Raw genomic sequence first — 26,632 nt, 5'->3', positions numbered from 1 at the left:
TCTCTAAGCTTCCGTTGGCTTCCGTTAACTTCCCACACAATCCGCGTGGGCTCCCAGGGAACGTGAGCTCAGCCAGATGGGCCGCACTAGCGCCACCGCTCATGCTTTATTATGGACGCAATACAGCTGTTGTTTTTCTCTCTCAGCAAATGTGTCTGTCTCCAAACGAGAGCTCAGGGCTGGGGAGAGATTGCCGGCTGTGCCGCTTCGTCCCTACAGCTCTTCCAGTTTCCTCTGAACAATATAATCGTGGAGGCGCAGGCCTTTAGTTTGTCAGAAAACAGCTTTCCTGTCATACTTTATGTGCATGTTCTCTTTGAAATCACAAAGAGGTCGTTAAAAGGCCGTTAGATGGTTTAGTTGAAAATGTCTCTGCATTTGTGGAAAATGACCCTCAGGCTGCATACGCATTCAATAACTAATGCTCATGACTTGTAGAATTCTTTGATAGCTGAAGATATACTCTGTTTTACTCTCTTTTTATTTGAATATTGTGGCAAAACCTTTGTTTTAGACGTGTACTGTGGTAGTACCATGGTATTCTTTTAAGCTGCTTGTAGTATCAAATAAAAAACATACTTGTAATAGTCATTTAGCTATATTAACACCAAACAAAGCATCACAGTCTTTTTGGAATTTATGAAAAAAATGTTTCACATGTTGTACATAAACTAGTGTCCAAAAATGTGGGGTTGTTAAGATTATTTTTTTAAAATGTAGAAGTCTCTTCTGCTCGCCAAGGCTGCATTTATTGGATAAAATACAGTAAATAAAATATTGTGAAATAATATTTTTGCCATATAAAATGCATGCCTTCTTGAATATATTTTAAAAATGTAATATATTATTGTGATCAAAGCTGTATTTTCAGCCTCATTATTCCAGTCTTCAGTGTCACATGATACTTTAGAAATCACTCTAAAATGATGATTTGCTGCTCAAGAAACTTTGTCATAACTGCCTATTCTCAGCCAATTTACACCTTTCTTTATTATTATTATTTATTTATGATCTCAAACATTTAAACGTTATATCAGTGAAACACGGTTTCGCCACAGTACTTTTTGTACAGGTTGCTGCCAGCCTTTTTTTAATTTTTAGAAATATTCATTTTAGGCTTTTCTAGGCTTTTTAGACTTTTAGGCTGAATATAACATTGAGCCCCGTCATGATGTCTGTCTGAAATGTCTCGCATACACGGTGGATAATGCTAATATTAAAGTCTACTTTGAGAATTAACCTTGTACATGTTTGACCTAAATGTGTCAGTATTTGGGAAGTATGTGGATTTATTTTTTTAGCTATAAAGCTCAGTTGTCAAAAAAGCAAAGATTCAAATTTGTCCCATTTCTAACCTCCAACCTCATGCGTCGGGTCAGAGTTCACTCTTCGGCCAGAACTAGACTCGTGTACGATCATTACCGGAAGCCAGTGATTATAGTTTATAAAGTTTTAAATGTGGATATTTTTCTTACACAAACGCGGCACTTTGCTTCAGAAGGCCTTCATTAACCCCCTGGAGCTGTGTGGAGCAGTTATATGATGGATGGATGGATGGATGGATGGATGGATGGATGGATGGATGTGCTTTTTTGGGCTTCAAAAAACAAAGTACCATTAACTCCCATTATAAAGCTTGGACGAGCTTCATAATGGCAGTGACTTGTTGGGTCATTGTTTGAAGTCCATCAAAGTGCATCTATCTATCATGTAACTGCTCCACACGGCTCCAGGGGGTTAATAACGGCCTTCTTAAGCTAAGTGGTTCGTTTGTGTAAGAAAAAAATATCCACATTTGAAATTTTATAGACTAAAATATGTAGCTTCCGGCAGTCAGCGGTACGCAAGTCGACTTGCGCTGAAACAGTAACCCTTGACCCTTGAACCCTTGATGCGTGTGTATTGACGAACGCAGAAGCGCCGATGATAGAGGAAAACAAAACACCAGTCATGAATTAGAGTCTAAAACGAGAATTTTTCAAGAGAAATGGTGGAGGATTTCGATATAAGAGAAGAGGGGCTTGAGTTTGTTGCCCAGCACTATCAGCGAGAGGCGTCAAAGCTTGCGATGCTCCTGTACATCACGTCAGGGGATACTCTTTTAACGGAAGTTGACTTGCGTACCGTTGAATGCCGCAAGTTAGTTATTTTAGTCTATAAAGTTTTAAATACGGATATTTTTCTTACACAAACACGCCACTTCGCTTCAGAAGGCCTTTATTATCCCCCTGGAGCCGTGTGGAGCAGTTATATGATGGATAGATGCACTTTTATGGACGTCAAAAATGACCCGACAATTCACTGCAATTATAAAGCTTGGAAGAGCCAGGACATTTATAATATAACCCCGATTTTATTTGTCTGAAAGAAGAATGTCATATACACCTAGGATGGCTTGAGGGTGAGTAAATCATGGGCTAATTTTCATTTTTGGGTGAACTAACCCTTTAAGTTATTGAGGTTTGGCTCAGTACTTTCAGAGAGTACAAATCTGTATATTGAAGCAAAGAATGTGACACATTTGCTTTTAATGGATTTATATAAGCCAAGAAGCCAGAATGTGAGCAAAATGTGGCTTATTATTCAAATCGTCACAATTGTTTAATGCTTTTAGGTTGTTTTTGTTCCCTGAAAATATAATCCCTCATTAGTGTTTTTCTCATTTGTATGTTACAGTATTAACAAACACCATATATAAAAAAAGTGAGCAGCAGCAGCACAAGCAATGTTTCAAGTCTTAATACCATGGTACTTTGAGATGGACGCGTGGCCTACCAATAAGGTGCTTACTTTTCAGTTCATAAAAGGGAACTGTGGGAAATAATGGTGGGAAAAAAGATTTTTCATCCCTTCCAAGTGATTTGAGTCACAGATTTTGGCCTTTTATCTGTAAACTCTCTAAGTATTTTGTTCCTGTTCCCGAATTCTCACTGAAGCTGTGACTGAATAGTTAGCAGAAAAACAACCTTGAAGATGTTCTCCTGAACAATTCTTGCTTAAATACCTTCATTCAGGCCTCTCCTCATCTCGCAAACACAGATGTAGACACTTGAACATGCTATTCTGATTGTCCACTCGAGAGGCCTGTTTTCTTCTGCTTTTTTGTCTACCGTAAAAGTTCTCCCTCCCCTGCTTACACAGGAAATTGAGGTCTGGATTGCTGGAAAATATTCTCCCCTTGGTTTACTGTTTGGAAGCCTATTGCTGGGATGCCATGAGCTTCTTGTAAGCCGAGTAAGTTATGATAAAAAAAAAGTGTGTCTGCTTTTTCATTTTCTTGTCCTCCATTCGGGCAATTTTTACTGACTGCAAAAATGACAGTAAAGACATTTGTAATGTTACAAAAGATTTATATTTCAAATAAATGCTGTTCTTTTGAACTTTCTTTTAATAAAAAAAATCCTGAAAATATATAACATTTTCCACAAAAATATTAAGCAGTGATCTTCAACTGATAATAATAAGAAAAGTTTCTTGAGCATCAAATCAGCATTTTTAGAATTTGTGAAGGATCATGTGACACTGAAAACTGGAGTAATGGTCTGGAAATTCAGCTTTGATCACAGGAATAAATTACATTTTAAAATGTATTCAAATAGCAAACAGTTATTTTAAATTGCAATACTTCACAATGTTACTTTTTACTGTATTTTGATCAAATGCAGTCTTGGTGAGAGAGAGATTTCTTTCCAAAACATGAAAAAACCTAGTGCAAGTGTAATGATTTATCTCACAATGAATTTTGCATTGATGCAATCCGATTTGATGTATATGTTCCTATTATGTTATCTCCCACAGTCCTTTAAAATAAAGGTTCTTTGTTGGCATCTATCTTTTCCTGAAGAACATGGAATCCATGCAATCTTTCCTTTGCACAAGAGGTCCTAGAGTGGAAAATCAGATTAATCAAATGTTCTTCACACTAAGAAATCATGGTTCTTTTGAGAACTGATCACTGAAAGGTTCTTTGGGGAAACCCCTTTTGTAAACTTTATTTTTAAAAGAGTTAAGACGGAGGTCTCTTAAACAGCATTGGATTGTAAGGTAGATATCTATAACCATCTCTATTCCAATAAATATAAAGTCCAGTACATCAATATACATTATGATATTGTTGTGATAGGAGCCCATGTCATTGTGTATCACAGGAGACCATCCTGAGAAATGTCAACCTGTTTCTTCATTAATTCAACTGTGGGAAATCATATGAAATGGAACATAAACAAGGATCTAAAGTATTGTGAAAAAGCAATATCATGAGAAAAAGAATCGCAATATCGATTTATATGATTGTATCAGTACAGCCCTGATCGGACCTCATGAATTTTTCTTATACGTTTCATCCTTTCTCTTCCCAACATATACACATCTCGCTTGCGTCTCAATCATCTGTCTCCACTATCACCATCGCTGTTTGTCTCAAAGCACTGCAGGGTGTTTTTGACCAAACCTGGACCTGGCTATCTTAAGTTAATTAAAAACTGCATGATCAATACATCTCATTATTCTATGAATGTCTTCCTGCCTGGTTTTTCCATCAACACTCGGGACCAGAATAGGTCTGCAGAATACACCTTTTCTAGAAGCTTGACCATTCCGTATATTGAGAGTTGTTCCAACAATATTACCATTCTTTTTTTGGTGTGGTAGGTAGGTATTTATTTACTTATGTTTGTTTGCTTATTTGTTCATTTATTTGCCTTATTTACAACTATATTTTTTTTCGTTTGCTTTATTTTAATTAACTTATTTGCTGCTCTATTTACTGTAGTTTATTTTTATTTAAATATATTTTGGCCATTTTGCTACTTTTGATTTGACGGTGGTGAGAAGACAGCAAATTATGGGAAATTTGATTATTCAAACTTGCGTTACTCTCCTGAATGCCACATTCCAAGTGCAAATAGCCCATTTTGTTGGCAGAGGCTGCTTACAATGCACAACATTGTCTGTCTGTTTGAGCCAGATACATTTTCAAAAAAAGAAATCCTGCTTATGACCGAATCAGTGGCGTGGAGAGCAAGGCAGGTAGTGTTAGCATTTGACGAAACTGACCCAAGTTCGGACCTTTTACCGAACTCATTCTTCTCCCTTTTCCGATCGCATATCAGCTCGGATTAGTGTTAATTTTAAATAAAAATTTAGAAAATATTTGTAAAGTAGACATGAAGTGCCTAACGGTTATTTAATATTGAGATTTTTTTTTTTTTTTTAAATGGGTAGGTTTGGAGTTGGGGTAGCGGAGTTATGTTGTTGTTATTGCATACTGTTTTGTAATATACTACAATGCACTGAGGTGCAATAGTATCTGCCACTATTTGCTAAGTATAAATAGCATCTTACAACTATTTACACTTAGTACAAATAGCATGTAACTACTATTTACACTATTTAGCTATTTTCACTTAAACTACGTCCCAATTCAGAAGGTGCATCCTTCGAAGTGCGTCCTTTGTTTCTTGGGGTGTAACACACAAAACTGACGGTTCGGTACATACCTTGGTTTTGAAGTCACGGTTCGGTACAGCAGGGGAGAGAAAACTAAATATAAAATAGCTTTTTTTTTATTACTGAACATTATTACTTGGTTTACTGAACAAATTGTGTCTGTCCTTAAATGAATTAAATTATAACTAAAAGTTTCTTAAATATATAAAAATGATTTCTGCTAATGCTGCAAAGTGTAAACTATATAGGGAGCCCTTACTTGCACATTATTATAAATAATATAACAACAGAACCCAATTTAGCCTAAATTCAGTACCTATTTATTTTTAGATATAATAATCAACATTCAAATAACACATTGTATGCAAACATGTAAACTTCACATAAGGCAGTTTTTGCATTAACTTCTAAATCTAATTATAAAATTATGTTTTTACTTCAATTCGTTGTTGAAATAATCATTTAGTACAAAGTGGCTGTCATTTTCATGACATATTTATTTAAACATACATGGAATAATCAAGACTTAAGTAACAGGTTAAATAAAATATAATGCATATAGGCTAATATAGTGCATATATTTAGCGAAAGAGTTGATTTTATCTAGTGAACTAACAGCTGTGGACACTGAATGACTACCTGAGGTAAATGTTATGCTACGTGACATTACAAGCTGTTTTATTGACGTCTTTCCACTGTTGAAACACGGACTGAGCGATTTACACAAGATATAATACGTTTCAGTAAGTTGTAACGTATCCTTCAACGCGTTTATTCTTTGACTAGGAAGAGATAATCGTGTTCACTCGCGAGCTGCCGCATGAACTGACGCACGCACCTATACAGTGATCTGTGTGACGCCACATTAAAGAGCGTTAAAACGGTATTTATCGTTTGAATTTCGTGAAAAAGTGGACTGAATACTTAATATGGTCGTGTGGGAATTCGGATTGAAGTGTGTTCCGCGCTTAAAACAAGCCGACTGTTAACTGTTAAAGATTGCATTCGGAAAGCGTTCGGTACACACATGCACCGAACCGAAAGCCCTGTACCGAAATGGTTTGGTACGAATAGGTGTACCGTTACACCCCTAGATGGATCCTTTCGCTGCCTAGCTTACCCCAGAATTCATTGTTCATTGCCGGTGATGACAGGATTTTTTTGAGAAAGTAATTGCCGGATTATACTTTTAAATGCAAGTATTGGGTTTCAACTTACTCGAATATCTAATGATATAAATGAAAAAAATTAATAATAAAAACCTTAAAGCTGTTCAAATGTTGACAAATCTTACTAAGATGTGGTTTTATGCAGTTTATACTCTTTATTATGTACATAAATGGACCATGGTGAACACATTTAGACAAGTTGTGAACCCTGTTTTGTTTTCAGACATTTGAATATAACTTTTTCAAAAAAGTCCAATACAAACGTTACTGCCACTCATCAACGCCAGCTGTCACAGTTGCCAGACGACAAAAGCAATCCTCTGTAGGCGGGACCATCCCATTTAACCATGCTCTGTCCGACCTTTGCGGACTTCGAAGGCATGAACATTGAAGGATGCAGCCATTGAATTGGGATACAGCTTTAGTGTAAACCGCTATTTTCACTCAATGCAAAGAAAATACTTTTTTATTGCTATTTACACTTAGTGTAAGCATATGTCCTTTTTAAGCCACTTTTTGTCTATTCAATGCTTTACGCCACAATCATGTGAATACCTCTTAATTATCTTCTTTTGGACTTTTATCTTATCGGCTAATCTGGATGTGCTTTTAATGAATTACATAATCAGCATATTATAATCTATACATCTCTAGTAATCAAAACCCCATTGGTCATTGGAAGGATTGCAGGTTTTCAGAAGGATTTGATTCTCTTGATGTAGGAGAGATCCGTATTTGACAGCACGCCGACATTCCTCTGGATTTATGTCTCTCGGAGACACACTGCAAATGTGCTCTCGGTTAATGAGTTACATCTTCACAGCATTCCACATATCTGCTCCACTCTGATAGCACGCCTGCCATTTGAATCCTGTTAGAGAAAGACAACACGCGCAAATTCCACAGGCGCTCTTTGCAAACAAATCGGCATGTTTGTCTTTTCTTCCTCACCTGAGCCTGATTGATTCTTTTGTTTCCTGTCAGACTCATAGACGTTAATTATCAGGTGTTGATAACACATGATAAACAAAACCGTACAACGCTTTGTTGGGCTGTTTGGAGGTTTTGTTTCCTATTTGGCTCCAGGTAGTACTTCCGCTCTCATCAGAGAGTTGTGCACAAAATGAGCACAGCAGTGCACGACAGACGCATCTGTGATTTATATTACATTGATGGTGTTTCTTCAGCGCAGCTTGAGCACTCGGCTCAAAACAGGAAATATGCTGCAAATTTATTCCCCATGGCAGAGAGTGTGGCTGTGTGAAAACAGCCTTCAACTCCAATTAGTTTGAGACGATTTGACTGGCTAGGGGGATAAAAAGGTGTAAAAATTTATTTTTGAGAGCATTCATGCTTTTAACATTTCTCACACAGCCGTTGAAATAATTCAGTCCTTTTAATCACAGCTGAAAGTTGTGCTTGGCTGTCCTCTTTTCAATTTGTGAACTGTAAGAATGCTAAATGTACCGAATGCCATTTTTAGGTAGTCAGCTTGTTTACTGATGTTCAGAGAGAGATGAAACTTCTCATCACTAGACAACCACATGTTCTTTTAAAAGTTTTTGTTATGGTAAATGGTAAATGGACTGCATTTATATAGCGCTTTTAACAGACCTACGGCCATCCAAAGCGCTTTACATTTGCCTCACATTCACCCATTCATACACTCATTCACACACCGACGGTGGTGTCTGCCATGCAAGGCGCCATCCAGCTCGTCGGGAGCAGATGGGGTTAGGTGTCTTGCTCATGGACACCTCGGCACTTGATCAGGTGGAACCGGGGATCGAACCACCAACTTTCCAGTTTGTAGACAACCTACATGAACCGCTGAGCCACTGCCGCCTGCTACATTGTACATTTTGTTATACATTATACAGTAAACTCAAAAAAATGCTGGGTTAAAAATAACCCAAGTTGGGTTGAAAATGGACTAACCCAGCGGTTGGGTTAAATATTTGCTTAAACAACCCAAATGCTGGGTTAAAACAACCCAATTGCTGGGTTAGTCCATTTTCAACCCAACTTTTTGGGCTTTTTTTTTAGAGTGTAGTTGTTATATGGTTTTTTGGACCATTGGCTTTGTTTTCAGTTATTTGTGTGACTGCAATTACAAACGATTTAAATATTTAAATGTCCGTACTGTTGTGAAATGTGTAATATATAATAAATAGTTATAAACATGTAATTGTTAAGATAATAAAAAATGTAGTGCTGTCAAATCGATTAATCGCGATTTAATCGCATATACAGTAACATAAGTTTGTAAATATACAGTATATATACACCATATTGCCAAAAGTATTGGGACACCCCTCCAAATCATTGAATTCAGGTTTTCCAATCATTTCTTTGGCCACAGGTGTATAAAATCAAGCACCTAGGCATGCAGACGCTTCTACAAACATTAGTGAAAGAATGGGTCGCTCTCAGGAGCTCAGCGAACTCAAGCGTGGTGCTGTGATTGGTTGCCACCTGTGCAATAAGTCCATTCGTGAAATTTCCTCACTACTAAATATTTTACACGGTTAACTGTTAGTGGTATTATAACAAAGTGAAAGCAACTGGGAACAACAGCAACTCGGGTATGAAGTGGTAGGCCACGTAAAATCACAGAGTGGGGTCAGCGCATGCTGAGGGTCACAGTGCACAGAAGTTGCCAACTTTCTGCAGAGTTAATAGCTACAGACCTCCAAAATGTGTGTAGTCTTCAGATGAGCTCAAGAACAGTGTGTAGAGAGTTTCATGGAATGGGTTTCAATGCCCGAGCAACTCATCCAAGCCTTACATCACCAAGTGCAATGCAAAGCGTAAAGCACACCCCCACTGGACTCTAGAGCAGGGTTGGCCTCTTCCTGTAATATCATATTTATTTGTTTATTTTTCTCCTATAATACATTTTTGTTAATTCATTTTTTGCTAAATAAATCCATTCAGGCTGATGGACTGATTCTGATCTGGCTTTAGTTTGCATTATTGACCTGCTGACTGTACAATATCACTTATCTACTGTATCATGTAGTATTTGTAACTTGGACACACATTTCTACTTTTGGCTTTGGTTTGGTTAGAATCGTGTTGCTGTTGGCCGTCTCAGTGTTAACATTCCCTTTTCTCCAAAGGTAAGATGTCAGACGCCCGCGCTGTGCGCAAACAACAACAACTCAACAACCTGCTTGCCATGGTGACTGAGCTGGCCCACCCGGGGCACACTGTGGTGGATTTCTGCAGCGGGGGGGTAGGTTGCCTTCTGACATTTTAAAAATGTATTGGACTTGTTTCTGTTTCCTTACAGGACTCGCTGTGTGTCTGTCAGTAAGCATCTGTTCTCCTCCCTTGTCACCTCATGTAATCTTTGGGAGTGCTCTTGTTATTCTGTGCATACATATAAGCCCTGACGTTACAGCTCTTGGGCAACAGGTCAATATTCTGATGGGCGCCTGTATTCTCTAGAGCAGACTCTGATCCGATGAGCTCTTTGAGGTCTGGTTCTTTAGCTGCTTTTTCTTTGTTTGTTTTCTCAGGGGCACGTTGGGATTGTTTTGGCGTACACGCTTCCTAAATGTCAGGTAAGACTTTCTGATTTGTTCAAGTGCTGCAAGTTCAAGTTAACAGAATCAAAGAAAAGAAACTAAATCTGCCTTCCTCCCAGGTGAGCTCATTTGTAGACACTGGAAAAATAAACTGATTCCACTCTATTGTTGTTTTTTTCTCCCTAAGCCCTTGTAGGGAAAATTGTACTTTAAACAATGCGGATAGGAAAATCAACTCGGTACTAGAATACTCTTTGAGTGCTAATACATATTTAATGGTTCAGTGGATTATTAGGTAGTCGTTTAGAAGATGTACTTCGTATTCTCTGATTATTTTCTTTCCTTTTGATGAAATGGCTTTCCAAAGAGCAATTTGAGATGAATCACTGAGCAATTTGGCAATGAACCAGTAAGTTGTAAGAGATATACCATGTGGACTGGTGAGATATCCAATTTTTGTCATCGATCAGGTTATTCTCATTGAAAATAAAGAGGAGTCTCTGGTCAGGGCCAGAGACCGAAGTGCTCAGCTTGGATTGACAAACATTGGCTTCATCCAGACAAACCTTGACTACTTCACCGGAAACTTCAACATCGGGGTGAGAACCGTCTTATATTAAACATACATGCTATTTATGAAGTGCAAGACATGCTATTTGTACATTTCTCTTGGAAGTGTATATTTAGAGAGATTGTTGTTTATGGTGCATATTAATATCCCTTAAAAGTCTTGGTTTCCTCTGGCTCACTAGCAGATTTCGATGGCATATCTTTATTGTGTGCATCTATATTTCTATATTAGTGTGTGTGTGTATTTGCAATTTAATGCATGTTTTTTCTTTTATGAATTAGTTGGCTTGTGAAAATTCATGCATGTTTCTGATACCCCAAACAAAAGTAGTGTGTGTTGAGGACGTTTAAAGTGTGTTATGAAGTTGAAATTAGGATTATAATAATTTTTCATAAGATTAAGAAAGATTAAAATAGCATTGGAGTCTCTCAGAGGCCAAGTAGTACATGAGGGTTCTTGGTTTTACATTTTTTAACATTTTTGTTTTACATTCAGTGTGGTCTGAGACATTTGGATCCCACTGCAGCCTTTCATCGATAATTGATTTTGTTAATGTTTGCTTTCAGCACTTGTTCTTGCTACGAGCAGTTTCAATAATTTCACATGAGGAACGTAGATTTTTGCCAGAAGGTATAGATAGCTCTTCATTTGCATTGCAAAGCCTGTTTAAACGGATGGATTCTGGCAGAGTAGTTGCAGCTTGTTTGATTCTCCCTGCCATCCATATTAATTATGCAGTTAACCCTCGCGTCTGCCCTTTGTTTCCTTTCAAAAGCGAATGGGTTGCTCATTACTGCATTTTGAGTGATGAAATTGGCTTCTCGACAACTTGCCCAAACATTAAGTTTACATTTCATTTCAAATGAGACTTATTGTGGAACAATGATGTTATTTCCAAATAGTCATTTACACGCATTTGTTTGGTGCTCTCATTTTTAATTCGGTCAAATATTGTAACCACAAACATAGAAGTTAGACAGCCAATTTCTTTTATACAAATCTAGTTGGATTGTATTTTTGTTAAGAGCGCTCCCTAACCATATTTGATGTAGACAGAAATGTATTTACTTTTTATATTTTTTACTGAATTATTTATTTTTCCTGGAACACTGGCTAATTGTTTTGGCTTGTTTTTATTACAGTTTGCCAATGTGATGAGAAAAAAAAATGCAATTCAAGATATATTCACTGAAAGCAAGTTTTATCTTGCAAAATGTTGCATGTTTAGGTATTTTTACTGGAAAACAAGATAAAAATACTTATTAAATACTGATTAAAATGATTTTATTTTTACGTTTAATCTTTGAGGGTTACTGTTGTCTCTATGATGAATGAGGAAGTATGTACTTGCTGCAGTTCTTGTGTTTGTTTCTGGAGGTAATGAGATGTTTCGTTCTGCAGAGACCTGCAGCCTCTGGCCTCATATCCACAGAGAGCTGCAGCTGCAGTATTGAGCTTCACACACTGCCCCTGTGTGTGTGTGTGTGTGTGTGTGTGTGTGTGTGTGTGTGTGTGTGTGTGTGTGTGTGTGTGTGTGTGTGTGTGTGTGTGTGTGTGTGTGTGTGTGTGTGTGTGTGTGTGTGTGTGTGTGTGTGTGTGTGTGTGTGTGTGTGTGTGTGTGTGTGTGTGTGTGTGTGTGTGTGTGTGTGTGTGTGTGTGTGTGTGTGTGTGTGTGTGTGGTGGGGGGATCATTTGCTCAAAGGGTCTTTATCAGACCTTCACTGGTTTCCAAAACGAATTCCTGTATCTATGTATAATTTCTTTTGGGCACAGGGCACCTATCAATCATTAAAAATAAGAATGTTCACCGAGATTCATATCAAACAGTCAACTGAAAAAATTGTGGGGGGAAAAAGTTAACCAGAAAGAAGTAATATTTTTCCTCCAGACCTCCATGTGTGGGATGCAATATCCTCCACTCACATTGCCGCAACTCTGCAATGTGATAAAAGTGATAAAAGCTTTCTCTTTCATGTACATCTGACTTTTTTTGCACCTGTGACAAGTGATAGGACATCTTGTTGATCACATTAAATATCATGTATATTGTTAAACATTAGATAACCTCCAATCTGTCAACGGACAGAGATTTGTCTCTAGAGTCTTGTTCTAATGCAACGTTTCGTTTCACAAATAAACAAGGTCATCTAATATAAAATGTGGATGTAGGTGTATATTTATTTTAGTGTCGACATGACACCAACATTAGCCAAGTTTCCATCCATTTTGTTATTGACAAATTTAATATGCGTTTCCATCCAATTGGCCTTTTACTGATAAAAGGTGTATAAAAATGGTGTGCGTAATGACGTCATCCCTAAAAAAAACTGCAGTGTCGCATAAGTTTGGTTGTGTTGCTAAAAAATCTGCCCTCAAGTCATTTCCATACATCATTTTGCGTATATCGCAAATTATATCGTATCTTTCATATCCCAAATATTTGTAGTGATGAGACTATTGAAATTCGCCAGTTTACTACTTACTATTTTCACAAATAATAGGCCTATTACTAAATTAGGAAATCTTAATCTGAAGATCACGGTGAAGTGGGACAGCTTGTCTGACAGAACTGCATGAAACAGCCTTTATGTGACGAAGCCTATGGGTTTGGACACAAGGCAGCTCGTTTGTCCTGTATGCAAAATTGTAATATCCATAAAAAAGACTGGTACAGTAAGATGTTCGGTCATAGCAACAATCTTTAATGTAAGCCTTGAACATGCAGTCAAGCCAGTCGCAGTTTGAAATGGCCAAGAAAGCATGTATTCAGATCATTCAAACCCAAAAAAAGTTATTCGTTCTGGTTTCAGAGTTCAACAACATCAAATCGATCAAAAACATGCTGTAATCTAAACTTTTTATTAGTGTAGTAGCCTATATTTAACTTTTTTATATTCTCTGTAGAGCTGCCATCTTAACAACTCTAAAATTAATTTAAAGCTTTTTGGATTCAACCCACTTTATTTTTTATAATTAGTTTGATATAAAAATATTTTACATATTAATACATTGTATTTATTAAATTATTTTATTAACAAGTGTCATGTTTGTGATTTTTCATTTGTCAAGTAGCCAGATCCTGCCCATGAAATCGTGATTTTATGACATTCATTTTATTTATTCAGATACTGAAGTAATTTGTGTATTTTAACTTTTTTTTGCCAGTATTAGAAACTCCAACAGCCTTCCTTCGTTTGACAGAAGCCCCATTTTTATTTTTGATGAGCTGCCGAGATTTTCACATCGCTATATTTTCCTCATCCATATATCAAAACTTCATCAAGCAATTTTCAGAAACGGGTGCAGCTATTATTTTTCTGATTAACTTTTATTAGATTGTAAAAAACAGACAAAATAAAAAAAATAAGGATGAATGCTGTTTGAGAGGTAACATGTCTTATTCTTACCAATAGTAATACAATTATTTAATAATATGAATATAATAGATTTAATGCACCTTTGAACTACAGAGAAATGTTGCTTCAATGGGAGTAACGCCGCGGACGCTATAGGCTAATTCTGCCATGTGACACCACATTTATTTGCGTTAAAGCCCTTTTTCTTGACAAAAGGTATTTCCAAACTATTTTTTTGCGACATTTGAAGTATCAACATAGAGTTTGTATGCTAAAGTTAAACGGACATTTGCAAAAATTATCGATAATTGCCATTTTTCTATCAGCTATATCGCTAAACATTTTAATGCTCTAAACCTTTTTTTTCCTTGGATGCAAACCTGGCTATTGTATACCCAAGTGAAATGGCTTCTCGTACAAGAAAAAATGTAGGGAGGCACTTGATTTTGTCCATGGGGAATTGATTGGATGGTTGTGGTTTGCTATTGGTGGATCTCATGTGACAGGTTGCCCCGCCCACACGCCAGTAAACACATCATTAGAGAAGAAAAGAGATGAGCTGCAAGAGTGAGGGGAAGTTATTTTGATTATAGATAATGAGGGCATGTAAAAAAAAAAAAAAGGATGTACATGGATAAGTTACTTGTGGATACAATATTCCATAAAAAAAAGAGTTGGCAAGGGTTTGGAACGAACTACATTGTGTTATTTTGTGTTTATCGCGGTCATGAAAATATCAGGGATATTATAAAATTGTGATTTTACAGGCTTTTAAAAGAATAATTAGACATGGAAGTGGTTATAAATATACTGTAAATGATTCACAGGCAAATTGGGGTGAATTTGAATGATTTTATTTAAAAACGTGCAGTGATTACAAGTGAAAGGAAGCATCATAGAAAAGTCTTCAGATGTTAAAAGATTTTTAACATGTTCAAGATCATTTCACCATCGAGGGAACTGTCAGTGTGAAAGCTCTGGAAAGTGATTGTGTTCTCTGTGTTGGTAATTATAGGCAGTTTTGGAATTATAACTTTGAGTTTCTAAGCCATATTGTGTTATCTAGCATAACTGTGCACATACCATTAGCATAAATGATTAAAAGGTTTGCTTGCTAAAGCAGCCCAGTCGGAACTGTTGTTTCCCAGAGGGTTAGATGCGTGAAAATAGCTACTATTCCTTTTTTTAAGACAGTCTGTAATAAGGCTTGCAGCTACACCAGGAAAAAAAATGACTAAACGTGGGTAATGATGTAAAAAGAGAAGTTATGGGCTGTTTGCTCAAAGTTGATTTGTTGTACCTGTTGAATGATGGTGAAACTAGCACACTGCTGTGTTCGGTGGCTGTGAATAATGAACTTGCATCGTAGTCGTGAAGTTGTTCCTTCCGCACCTCGGGCAAACTACTTAATTATAAAGACAGAAAAAGTTTTTTTACCCCCATTGAAACGGAAGAAAAAGAAACATCAGCAAAAAATGAAGACCTACTGCATAAAAAAAAAAAAAAATCTAATAACGAAATATGCTTTTGCAGCATGCTTTATTATTTTTTCCATTGCTGAATGATTTATACAAGAAAAACTGGCATTGAGGATGATGTTAAGCTCTTTGTCAATGTCTTGTATTTTCAATGCTTTTAGAAAACTTCATTTGTTAGATCCTTCAGTACAAGAGACCACACAAAACCATCGCAGATTCCACTTTATTTGCTTGCAAAGGAAAAACAAACTTGGGCTTTGTAACACTGCTTCTTTCCCATGCTAAACAACATTCATCTGATCTCTTGGGAGACGGCCCACCAGCTTTGTCTCATTATGACTGTAAATTCGTTCTAGAGACGGAGCATCCGACATTCCGATGGAAGACTTGGAATGACTGTGATGTGTTTTTTTTCAAGCTCTTTGCATTCGTAAGGAATAGATTCTGGCCAAATTGCGTGCTACCAAATATTAATGCCAAGAATGATTTCATCATTGTAAGCTCAGGTGGGATTGATTTATATTCACCCACAAATACTACTAACAAATAAAATGTAAACAGTTAATTTCTATGGATGTGTTCACACTAAAAATATAAATTCGCCGGTTTTTGTTTTTTTCAAGTTTGTTTTGGATATAATTTTTTTTCCTGTTTTTGTTTTCTCACTTTTGTTCTGACATGGTTTGATTAATTTTTTTTTTTGCTATGAGAACAGTTCCTTGTGTGTGTGTGTGTGTGTGTGTGTGTGTGTGTGTGTGTGTGTGTGTGTGTGTGTGTGTGTGTGTGTGTGTGTGTGTGTGTGTGTGTGTGTGTGTGTGTGTGTGTGTGTGTGTGTGTGTGTGTGTGTGTGTGTGTGTGTGTGTGTGTGTGTGTGTGTGTGTGTGTGTGTGTGTGTGTGTGTGTGTGTGTGTGTGTGTGTGTGTGTGTGTGTGTTCAACAAAACAACTGAGAAACCAACTTTTGAGTTTAGCTTGGTGTGAGAATTATGAAGATTCTCAAAGCATTTGGTAACTACACAATTTCATTAAGTTTAGTGACAACATGTTACAATGTTTACATGGTACAATGACTGGTAGGCTACTATTTTATTGGTGCTTGATACAAATTTCACGATTTTCCTGCGATCTTGATTCAATATCGATTCATTTGGATAAATATTAGGTACAGTAGCTACATGTACATTCATGGACAAGGAAAAAATCTCTCAACTAATGCTGTACAGTACACATAGCTGCCAGCTGGTATTATTATTAAAGGTTAAAATTAACAACTCAAATTAATATAATGTTTTTTTTATAAGAATAACGTTATAATATTTTAATGCTATAAGTAAAAATATAATAACTGTAATATAGTGCGTATATTTAGCAAAATACTCCTCTCTATAGTTAATTTTTCTAGCTAACTAACATGCTATGGTCATCAAAGGTGCAGTGTGTAAGTTTTAGCGGCATCTAGCGGTGAGGTTGTGAATTACAATTACTCACCCCTCCCACAGGACAAAAATTTTGTTGTTGGAGAGAGCAGAGATTGACTAGCGCTCCGTAGACAAGTTTGTCCGTTTAGGGCCACTGTAGAAACACGACGGAGCAAAATGGCGACTTCACTGTAAGGGGACCCGCGGTGTATGGAGATAGAAATGTCTCATCCTAAGGTAATAAAAACATAACGGTTCATTATGTAAGGTCTTTATACACCAATGAAAACATAGTTATGTATATTATATTGCGTTTCTGTCAATAGATCCTCATAAATACTACACACTGCACCTTCAAATGGCTTTCCTGAGGTAAATGTAACAGAACGTGACATTGTTCTCCAGCTGTTTTATTAGCCTCTTTCCGCATATGAAACGCTAATTGATCGATTGCATAAGATATGCTGTTCTGTATCTTTTAACATACCTTCTAATGTTCATTTTATTAACTAGTGGTAAAGAGGAAGAGATAATCAGTTCACGTGCCGCCACTGAGGCGCTACAGCAATCTGTCACATTTAAGAGCGTCAAAACGGAATTTATTGTTTGAATTTTATAATAAAATGAACATGATTGGCAAGATGAGAGTTTGTTTCATATCAGAGTAACCTGCTTTGCCTTTTCTGTCGGTGTCAGTGTCCTCTTTGCTTCGCGATTTTTCACTGCATGAGAAAATAGATGTGAGAGCGTGAGAAAAGTGTCAATTAACTGTGCGAGTCTCGCTCTGAATGTGTAAGAGTTGGCAGCCCTGGAAAATTACATCTGAGCTTTTGATCATGTGCAATGTTTTATATTTAAACATTACCAACCTAGTGACATTTTATTGTGAAAGCTCTACTATTACCATGAGTACACTCTATTATTGTCATTATAGCTCATATTCATTTATCCTGCCATGACTATAGCTACATAAAAGTTTTGTGTATTTTCTGTTGAAGTAATGTATTTTTTTCAGTTGTGCTGTTTCTTTCATTGAAGCATCTGAACTACCAGAATGCTCTTTTTTGTTTTGCCTTCAGTGCGAATAGACTTGCCTGTGATTTGCTACATTTTTCGTTTCACTCGTGTTGTGATAAAAGGCTTCTGCACTTTGTTCCTGAAGTCCCACTGTAATTGTGCAATGATTTTACTCTATAAAGGCTCTCCTCCTCCATTGTCAGAACTCCTTGTGAATTTCATCAGTAAATGGTCATTCAAAGTTGTACTTTCACAAGATATCTTCTGAAAGTTCTCCCAGCGACCTTAAGAAACAATATCTGTAGTATTGTCTATTTGTTGCGTCATTGTCAACTTTAGAAATTCACCTGCTGACGTCCTCGAAGCCACAGGTTTTCACGGTTGATTTTGCTTGTTGTGGTGATGCGGCATTCTGTTGTTCGCTTCAGACGCGAATGCGTGGCTCCATTATGAGATGGTGGTCTGCTTCAAAGAGCTGAAACCCTCAGTTAATGGATTGTAATTAGTACATAAGGGTGGCCCTTGAATGCTCAAACACCTGCCCGGGGTTTTTGACAATGGCTTTATTCCAGATTCTGTTAAAAAGACATTATGAATCATTTTGGTTTAATTAGCGTCTCGAGAACTTAATTACAATCCACACTGGACGCTTTGCCAATATTGCTTTTTCCTAATTTATTTCGTCTCGGCTTAAGGTTGTGTGTTTTCCCACACAGAGTTCACGGAGATACTTCCTCTCCTATAGCAACTCCAAGCAGCGTGTAAAGCGAATTCTCTGAGATTTGGCCACATTTCCCAGAAAACGTCTTATGGGGGATTTGAAGGGTGTTAATCCATGGGTTTGGTCAACTGTGCGCTCGCACTCACTGAGACCAGAGTTTGCATTATTTGTTCCAGTTTCTCACCCTAACGGTGATGGATACAGGCACTGGTGAGCATTGTCGAACGCTTGATCTTTCACAAGCTTCTGAAAGGACATTTAAAGCTTTTCTTTACCCTCCATCAAGCTGTTTGATCTACTTTTCCTGCTAATAGGCAGCGAGGCGTCTGCTGTCATGCAGTGTCATATCGGCGGGGTATGACTGGTGCTCTCTCTCTCTTCCTCTCTGTGCCCGAGTCACTAACAGATCAATGAGAACACGATAGATACAGAAAGATGGGAAGAACTTTGGAAATGTGGCCAAGGACAGGCAAAAAGCAGCATAGAGAGTTTAAACCGTTTTTTAGTCGTCATGCATGGATTAACGCCACTGGGATATAGTCTAATTCACACATTTACAATCATGTAACCAAAATTGTGTTATGCTTTTAGGCATTATACTTCAGATACAACCTGCTGGTTCAAATGCCAAGTTCATACTAATATTTTTTTTTTAATCTTTCATGTTGGCTTCATTTGTTTTGGAAAAAAACTGCAATATATTCCAAATTTGTTTTGAATGTAATTACTTCAAAAATGTTGTACATTGTGTAACTATCAAGTAAGCAAATGTTTTTCCACATACCGTTTTCATATTTTTAATGAGCCATTTTTGTTATGTTCCCATTCCTTGATTTTTTTTATGTAACCCTTTCAGAAAAATCTGAAAATTTTAATTAAGAAAAATAAGTGAAAGACATATTTTTTAAGTCATTGTCTGTATTAATTGCTTTTTTGAGTAAATTAATTTCAAATGCATTTTTTTTTTAACCCTCTGGTGCTCTTCGGTCATTTCTGACCGGAAAATTTTCTGTTTTGAAATGTTAAAAATCACAGCTTCATCGGAATGATATGAAATTTGGTGACTTCTCTTGCATTAGGTATGTAAACACACAAAAAATTGGGGTCATGATTCGAGCATGCTAATTGGTCGTAAAAAAAAAGTAGCGTTCATTGTCTTCGGTCATAAATGACCGACCATAGGAAATGAATGGGAAATCGGCAAAAACACAAAAATTCACAGAATATTTGTGTGTACAATCTACAAATCGGCCACAATGCTGAAAAATAGTACACCACAGTAAAGGGGTGACACTCTAAAACATCAAGAGTGTGATATTGACACATCCGCGCACACACACACACACACACACACACGCACACTTATACACACACACACCTATGAAAAACTGAGCCTATGAACCACATTTGGAATTTTTTTAAATCACCGCTTCATCGGAAAAATATGAAACTTGGTGACTTTTCCAGCCTTAGGTATGTTAACACAAAAAAAACTTCCCACTTGTGCTCTTTGGTCAAAAATGACCCCCATAGGAAATGAATGGGAAATCTGCAAAAACACAAATTCTCAGAAAAAAATCTATATAAAAACTTTATAATAAATAGTCTTTGAGATATTTTTTTTAAATATATATTCAAATCCATCAACAAAAAATAATTTAATATGTTCAAAACAGAACTAGGGAATTCTCCATAGAGACCTCTAGTGATTACACCCACGGGTGCATGATTTCTTAAATAATTTCAAAAGAGGGCACTAATCTGCCTTCAAAAATATATATTTTGAAGGCCTAGTCTCTATTTTAACCTGAAATACTGCAATAAAAAAATAAAAAAAATGTTGTATATTTTCAATGGAAAAAAAATAGACCATAATTATTGCATACATATAAAAAAATACCATCAAATAATCTCAAAATACAAAATTAAAAGGAAAAAATATTATTGAAGAAAAATAAATTGCATTGGTTTTTTCTGGGGTGGAGGAAGTTTAATTTTTAGGTGTCCGGTCACTTATGACCGTGAAGACAACCAATGCAACCCCTAAAGGAAGAGCACCAGAGGGTTAAATAAACCCTTTTATTTTGCAATTAAAGGGCGCCTATTATGCCCCTTTTTACAAGATGTAAAATAAGTCTCTGATGTCCCCAGAGTGTGTATTTTGAAGTTTTAGCTCAAAATGTATAATTAATTACAGAATTTTTTTAAAGCATGTAATAATTTACACTATTTGGGGGTGAGCAAAAATACAGCGTTTTAGTGTGTGTCCCTTTAAATGCAAATGAGCTGCTGCTCCCGGACCCCTTCAAGAAAAGGGCGGAGCTTCAAGAGCTCCTGCAACAAACACAGGACAATCTCATTCACTGAAAATGCAGAAACTGTCGGCAGTAGTGTTCAGCCTTATATGGTATTGTTAGCAGGTATAGTTTAGTTTAAAGGGTTGCTTCACTGATTAGCATTAAAGGGTTAATTCAGTGACATTAAGCTTTGTATTTAAACTCTTTGTATCTAAACGACAAACTCACTTAAATAGGCGCATTTCGCTTTGAAACCAAATCTTTCACGATCATCTGGTCTGTCAGTGGTTTGCTCTCTGATGAATGAAATCTGTCTCCTGCTGCGTTTGTGCTGCGACTCTCGTTCGGCTCATGCTGTATTAGTCAGACACGTTCAGTTTTTAATTGTAGTGTCTGTTCTCTAACTGAACTAAATGGATTTTATTACTATAAAAATGAAAACGATGGTGGGGCGGTGCCGCGGTGGGCAAGTGATGTAACCAGTAGCCGTGGCTTTGGGAGTGGCCTCGTTGGGCAGCGAAGCAAGTGCATTCTGGGAGTTGTTGTCTTTCACCCACATGAGCCAAAAATAAATTTTCTGGCTTTTCTCAGTCTAGAAGGCACCAACTTCAAAAATACCTTCACATTTCTACTACATAAATGACCCAATTTAAATACACATTCATCTTTCCAGCAGTGAAGTATCTCTTTAAATACGGTTATAAATTATGTCGTCATCTTGCTTTTATCCAACATTTGTACAAGCCGGCTGTAGCGGACCCCGTCCAAAACTTTTGAGTTTTATGAAGTTTATTGTTCATCGCACAAAAGATGAAGTGTCTGTTTTCACTGCCAGAAAATCCTCGTAAGAGCTGGATAAAACACAGTACAAGAAGTGTTACCCATAAACTCTCTCTCTCTCTACAAAGCAAATTAAACAAAATGTGTTTACATTACTGCCGTGACCAGTATCGCTCTATAAACTGGGTCTATGCTAGGCAGAGTCTGTGACTTCAGCAGTTGTGGGTGGGGCTTGTGCAAAATGACGTTTCTTTGCCCAGAATCTGCAAACGGCTTGTTCTAAGACACTGCGTAGGATTTATGAGGATTAGAAAAAAAGGAGTGGTTGGATTTGTATCATTATTGGGTGGTTGTGTAGTGTACACACACTGCCGAAACACATTTATGTTCAAACACCATGTAAAAGGGAATTTTGCATAATAGGTGCCCTTTAAATTGATCAAAAGTGACAGTAAAGACATGTATAATGTTATATAAAGATATTTCTATCTCAAATAAATGTTTGTTTAAGCTTTCTGTTAATCAGATAATCTTGAAAAAAATGTATCATGGTTTCCACAAAATATTAAGTAGCTGTTTTCAGAATTGATTCTTATAAGAAATGTTTCTTGAGCAGCAAATCTGCATATTAGAATGATTTCTGAAGGATCATGTGACGCTGAAAATTCAGCTTTGCCATCACAGGAATACATTACTTTTTTGAATATATTAAAATGGAAAACAGGTATTTTACATTGTAATAATATTTCAACTCTTTGTATTGCGTTTTTGATTCAGTGAATGCAGCCTTGAGATAGGCGTCTTTGTCCCCAAACATTGTGTGTATTTGTGAAAAATGACGTTGAACCATTTTGTCCAAAGTGACTTACAGTACACTTATTGCAATGGACAGTCTCACACTCGTATGTTGCTCTAGAACTCAGGTAGTTTGGTCACCAACTTTTGGTTTAGAACCCAATTATCTTTAACCAGCGTGACTGGTGTCTTGTGTGTCTTTCAGGTGGCCCTGCATGCGTGCGGAGTGGCGACAGACATGGTGTTGGATCGCTGCCTCCAGGCGCGGGCGGGATTTGTGATTAGTCCATGCTGCTACGGGTTCATTCAAAACACACTCAAGTTCATTTTCCCCAAGAGGTGAAGACTGTTTCTTCTTTCTCTCTGACTTTTCTTGCTTGCAATCTCTCTCTCTTCATTTGTTCCCCTAATTCCACAGTACACAACGACAGTGTAGATATCATAATCCACAGTATATTAAAAGCTGAGCTCTGCATACTCTGAAAATATACTGACAAGAGTGAATGATTTATGAGGACGATCGAAAATAGTCAACCATAATGGATAAGCATAATAAACATTCATTATTGCATCTATGTATGTCTTTCTCTTCACATGAACATTCTCAGAATATTATGTCCTGTATCAACAATCACACAGCTGAGCCTCATCAGTCCCACGTTAAATGCTGGCAAGAAAATGTAAAAGTTAGGGAGTGTGTTTGAAAACTTCTTAACAGTGACAATTGCTTTCGAACAGTCATCAGTTTTCCCCCCAATCACTCTCCAAATCTGGCATAAACTGTCATTTAATCTCAGGCAGGAATGTTGCCGCAGGCCATGAGCATCAGGGTGGCGAGCGCAGCAAATTATTTTTCTGTGGTTGTGTTCTCGGTGTTGCTATGACAGCAGCCCATTGAGTGATTTGTCAGTTGTTGCATTCAACAGTAGTGCAGGAAGGGCGACCTGATGACAGACAGTTAATGTACCAAACATTACCTACCACACACATAATCTCCAAGAGCTTCTTTATCATGCAAGTGTTACGTGAGACACCTTGTTGTATTTACACACGGCTTATTTCAGTAACCGAAACGCTACATTTGTTTTTGTCCAGAGAAAATGTTTCCAGCGTCGTCTTTGATCCGAATGGACTGTCCATGTCATGTCATTTTTCATTTGCGCCTCAGTGTGTGTTTGAGTTCATTAAGTCTGCCCCCCTCCGTCTCTCTACACAGCACGAGGTTTGCTGAGACTTTGAGCTATAAGGTAAGTGTTTCAGCACTCGCTTTCACTCTTTTCATTATCGCCTGCACAGCCACACGGCCTGATTCTTAATGCACAACCTCCACAGGGCTCCATATGCTTCATGTATGTGAAGCGCAGTGTTTGGTTTAGTCCTGTTTCAGGTCATGTCATCTGTTCAGGATGCACAGTATATCGTGGCTATATCAGTGTTGCCTGTAATTAGAAGAGAATCTTATTAGCTCCATACTAGCAGCAGATATTCAGACCTTGTTTTTCCAACTCAAACGGAGTAGGCCACTCTTGAAACCTGAGTACTATATACTATATAAATACACACATGCATATATATGTTTAAGAAAAATGTGTTGTATATAAAATATTTATATTGTGTGTATATATAATATATATGATATAAATATACAGTATATGCATGCAAATTTTTCTTAAATACACTATATTGCCAAAAGTTTTGGGACACCAATACTTGAATTCATGGCCACAGGTGTATAAAATCAAGCACTGGGCATGCAGATGCTTCTACAAACATTTGTGAAAGAATGGGTCGCTCTCAGGAGCTCAGCGAACTCAAGCGTGGTGCTGTGCAATAAGTCCATTCGTGAAATGTCCTAAATATTCCACGGTCTACTGTTAGTGGTATTATAACAAAAGTGGAAGCAATTGGGAACAACCGCAACTCAGGCATGAAGTGGTAGGCCAAGTAAAATCACAGAGCGGGGTCAGCGCATGCTGAGGTGCACAGTGAGCAGAAGTTGCCAACTTTCTGCAGAGTCAATAGCTACAGACTCCAAACTTTGTGTGGCCTTCAGATTAGCTCAAGAACAGTGTGTAGGGATCTTCATGGAATGGGTTTCCATGGCCGATCAGCTGTATCCAAGCCTTACATCACCAAGTGCTATGCAAGGTGCCGGATGCAGTGGTGTAAAGCAGGCCGCCACTGGACTCTAGAGCAGCGGAGACGTGTTCTCTGGAGTGACAAATCAGACTTCTCTGTCTGGCAATCCCATGGACGAGTCTGGGTTTGGCAGTTGCCAGGACAACGGTTCTTGCCTGACTGCATTGTGCCAAGTGAAAAGTTTGGTGGAGAGTGGATTATGGTGTGGGTTTTCTTTTTCAGGGGTTGGGCTTGGCCCCTTAGTTCCAGTGAAAGGAGCTCTTAATGCTTCAGCATACCAAGACATTTTAGACAATTTCATGCTCCCAACTTGTGGGAACAGTTTGGGGATGGCCCCTTCCTGTTCCAACATGACTGTGCACCAGTGCACAAAGCGTCAGTCCATAAAGACATGGATGAGCGAGTTTGGTGTGGAGGAACTTGACTGGCCTGCACAGAGTCCTGACCTCAACCCGATAGAACACCTTTGGGATGAATTAGAGCGGAGACTGTGAGCCAGGCCAGGTCAAAAATTCCCATAAACACACTCCTAAATCTTGTGGAAAGCCTTCCCAGAAGAGTTGAAGCTGTTATAGCTGCAAAGGATGGGCCAACTCCATATTAAACCCTACGGATTAAGAATTTGATGTCATTAAAGTTCATGAGCATGTAAAGGCAGACATCCCTAAACTTTTGGTAATATAGTGTATATACATGTATGTATGTATGTGTATTCAAATATACATAATACTTATACACAGTACACACACATATATTATGTTAAAAAAAATATATATATTATTTTGGACGTGATTAATCGTTTGACAGCCCTAATATATGTATATATATTACATACATATATTAGGGCTATCAAAAGTGATCCAAGGAAGGAACAGTGGAGAACCAGTGACAGGCTCATGGGCGGCCAAGGCTCATTGATGCACGTGGGGAGTGAAGGCTGACCCGTGTGGTCCGATCAAACAGACGAGCTACTGGAGCTCAAATTGCTCAAAAAGTTAATGCTGTTTCTGATAGAAATATTTCCCGCACTGCTTTTGAATCTAAAGTGTCACTACAAAACTTTTTTTTTTTGTTATATAGTTTTGTTATAGAAATTATATTTGGTGAACATACAGTCTGAATTAAATTGTAGTGGGAAAACTCAACAAAACAATACTAAGACAATAAACTGACAACAAATCAACGTCAAACAGTGCAAGCATTGTCATGGATGAATGACTCTTTTGAGCAGGCCCTTTTAAGGAATTTGAATCATGAATCAGTGTACTAGCCAATTAATGACCACTGCGATCAAATTTGGCTTATTGAAATTCTGGTAGTGTCAGTTTTGAGGCACAGTCCTGTAGTGTGACTTCTCCTACGACCGTTAAATCAAAAACCAGTAGGAGTGCAGAGCCTAGTGAGACCGCAACAAACCACCACTTTCTCCACACACACTGTCTTTTCCGGTTTCCTTTTCAATAGAAGCCATGACCAATATTATTAACGCTAGAGATTGTTTTGGTTTGCTAGCCATCATTTCCATCCCACATGTAAATGCAGCTCACTTCACTGAACGTGTCACGTATTGATGATGTAAAACTCTGGACGAGTCGTCTTGTGTGTGTCCGTTTTGAACACATCTTGACTGCCGGTACAGCCTGACATTAAAGACAATTGAGATCCCACAGTGTGACATGGCTTACAGCGGGGATCATGTTCGTATAGTCTGACAAGCAACAATCATGAAGGACTATTAATAATCGTACAGTGTGCACCCGGCTTTAGTGTGAGAGGTATTTTTTAAGTAAGCAGTATAGATTTGTAATATTGATCATCAGTTATCACCATGAAAATAATTAGTTTCAGCCACACTTTCTGTACCAGTGCATTCCTTGTCATGGCTCATCTTCACTATAGAGGATTTTCAGA

At 37.5% G+C, this 26,632-nt stretch overlaps 1 protein-coding gene across 3 annotated transcripts in view; it reads left to right on the top strand.

Annotated features, from left to right (window-relative positions):
• Positions 1 to 26,632, top strand: part of gstcd (glutathione S-transferase, C-terminal domain containing) — a 72,052-nt gene that overhangs the window by 36,836 nt on the left and 8,584 nt on the right. For 2 of the 3 annotated variants that reach the window (XM_079812197.1, XM_079812198.1), the window contains exons 6-10: positions 9,740 to 9,855; positions 10,142 to 10,186; positions 10,621 to 10,749; positions 22,788 to 22,921; positions 23,799 to 23,829. In XM_079812197.1, coding sequence (XP_079668323.1) covers positions 9,740 to 9,855; positions 10,142 to 10,186; positions 10,621 to 10,749; positions 22,788 to 22,921; positions 23,799 to 23,829 — 455 coding nt within the window. The remainder of the gene's footprint in view (positions 1 to 9,739; positions 9,856 to 10,141; positions 10,187 to 10,620; positions 10,750 to 22,787; positions 22,922 to 23,798; positions 23,830 to 26,632) is intronic. The other variant, XR_013816179.1, reaches the window with a different exon arrangement.

Source organism: Gobio gobio, assembly GCF_949357685.1.
Source record: "Gobio gobio genome assembly, chromosome: 3".
Taxonomy (NCBI): Eukaryota; Metazoa; Chordata; class Actinopteri; order Cypriniformes; family Gobionidae; genus Gobio; species Gobio gobio.
Note: the sequence above shows the minus strand (reverse complement) of the source record. Positions and strands in the feature narration are given on the sequence as shown.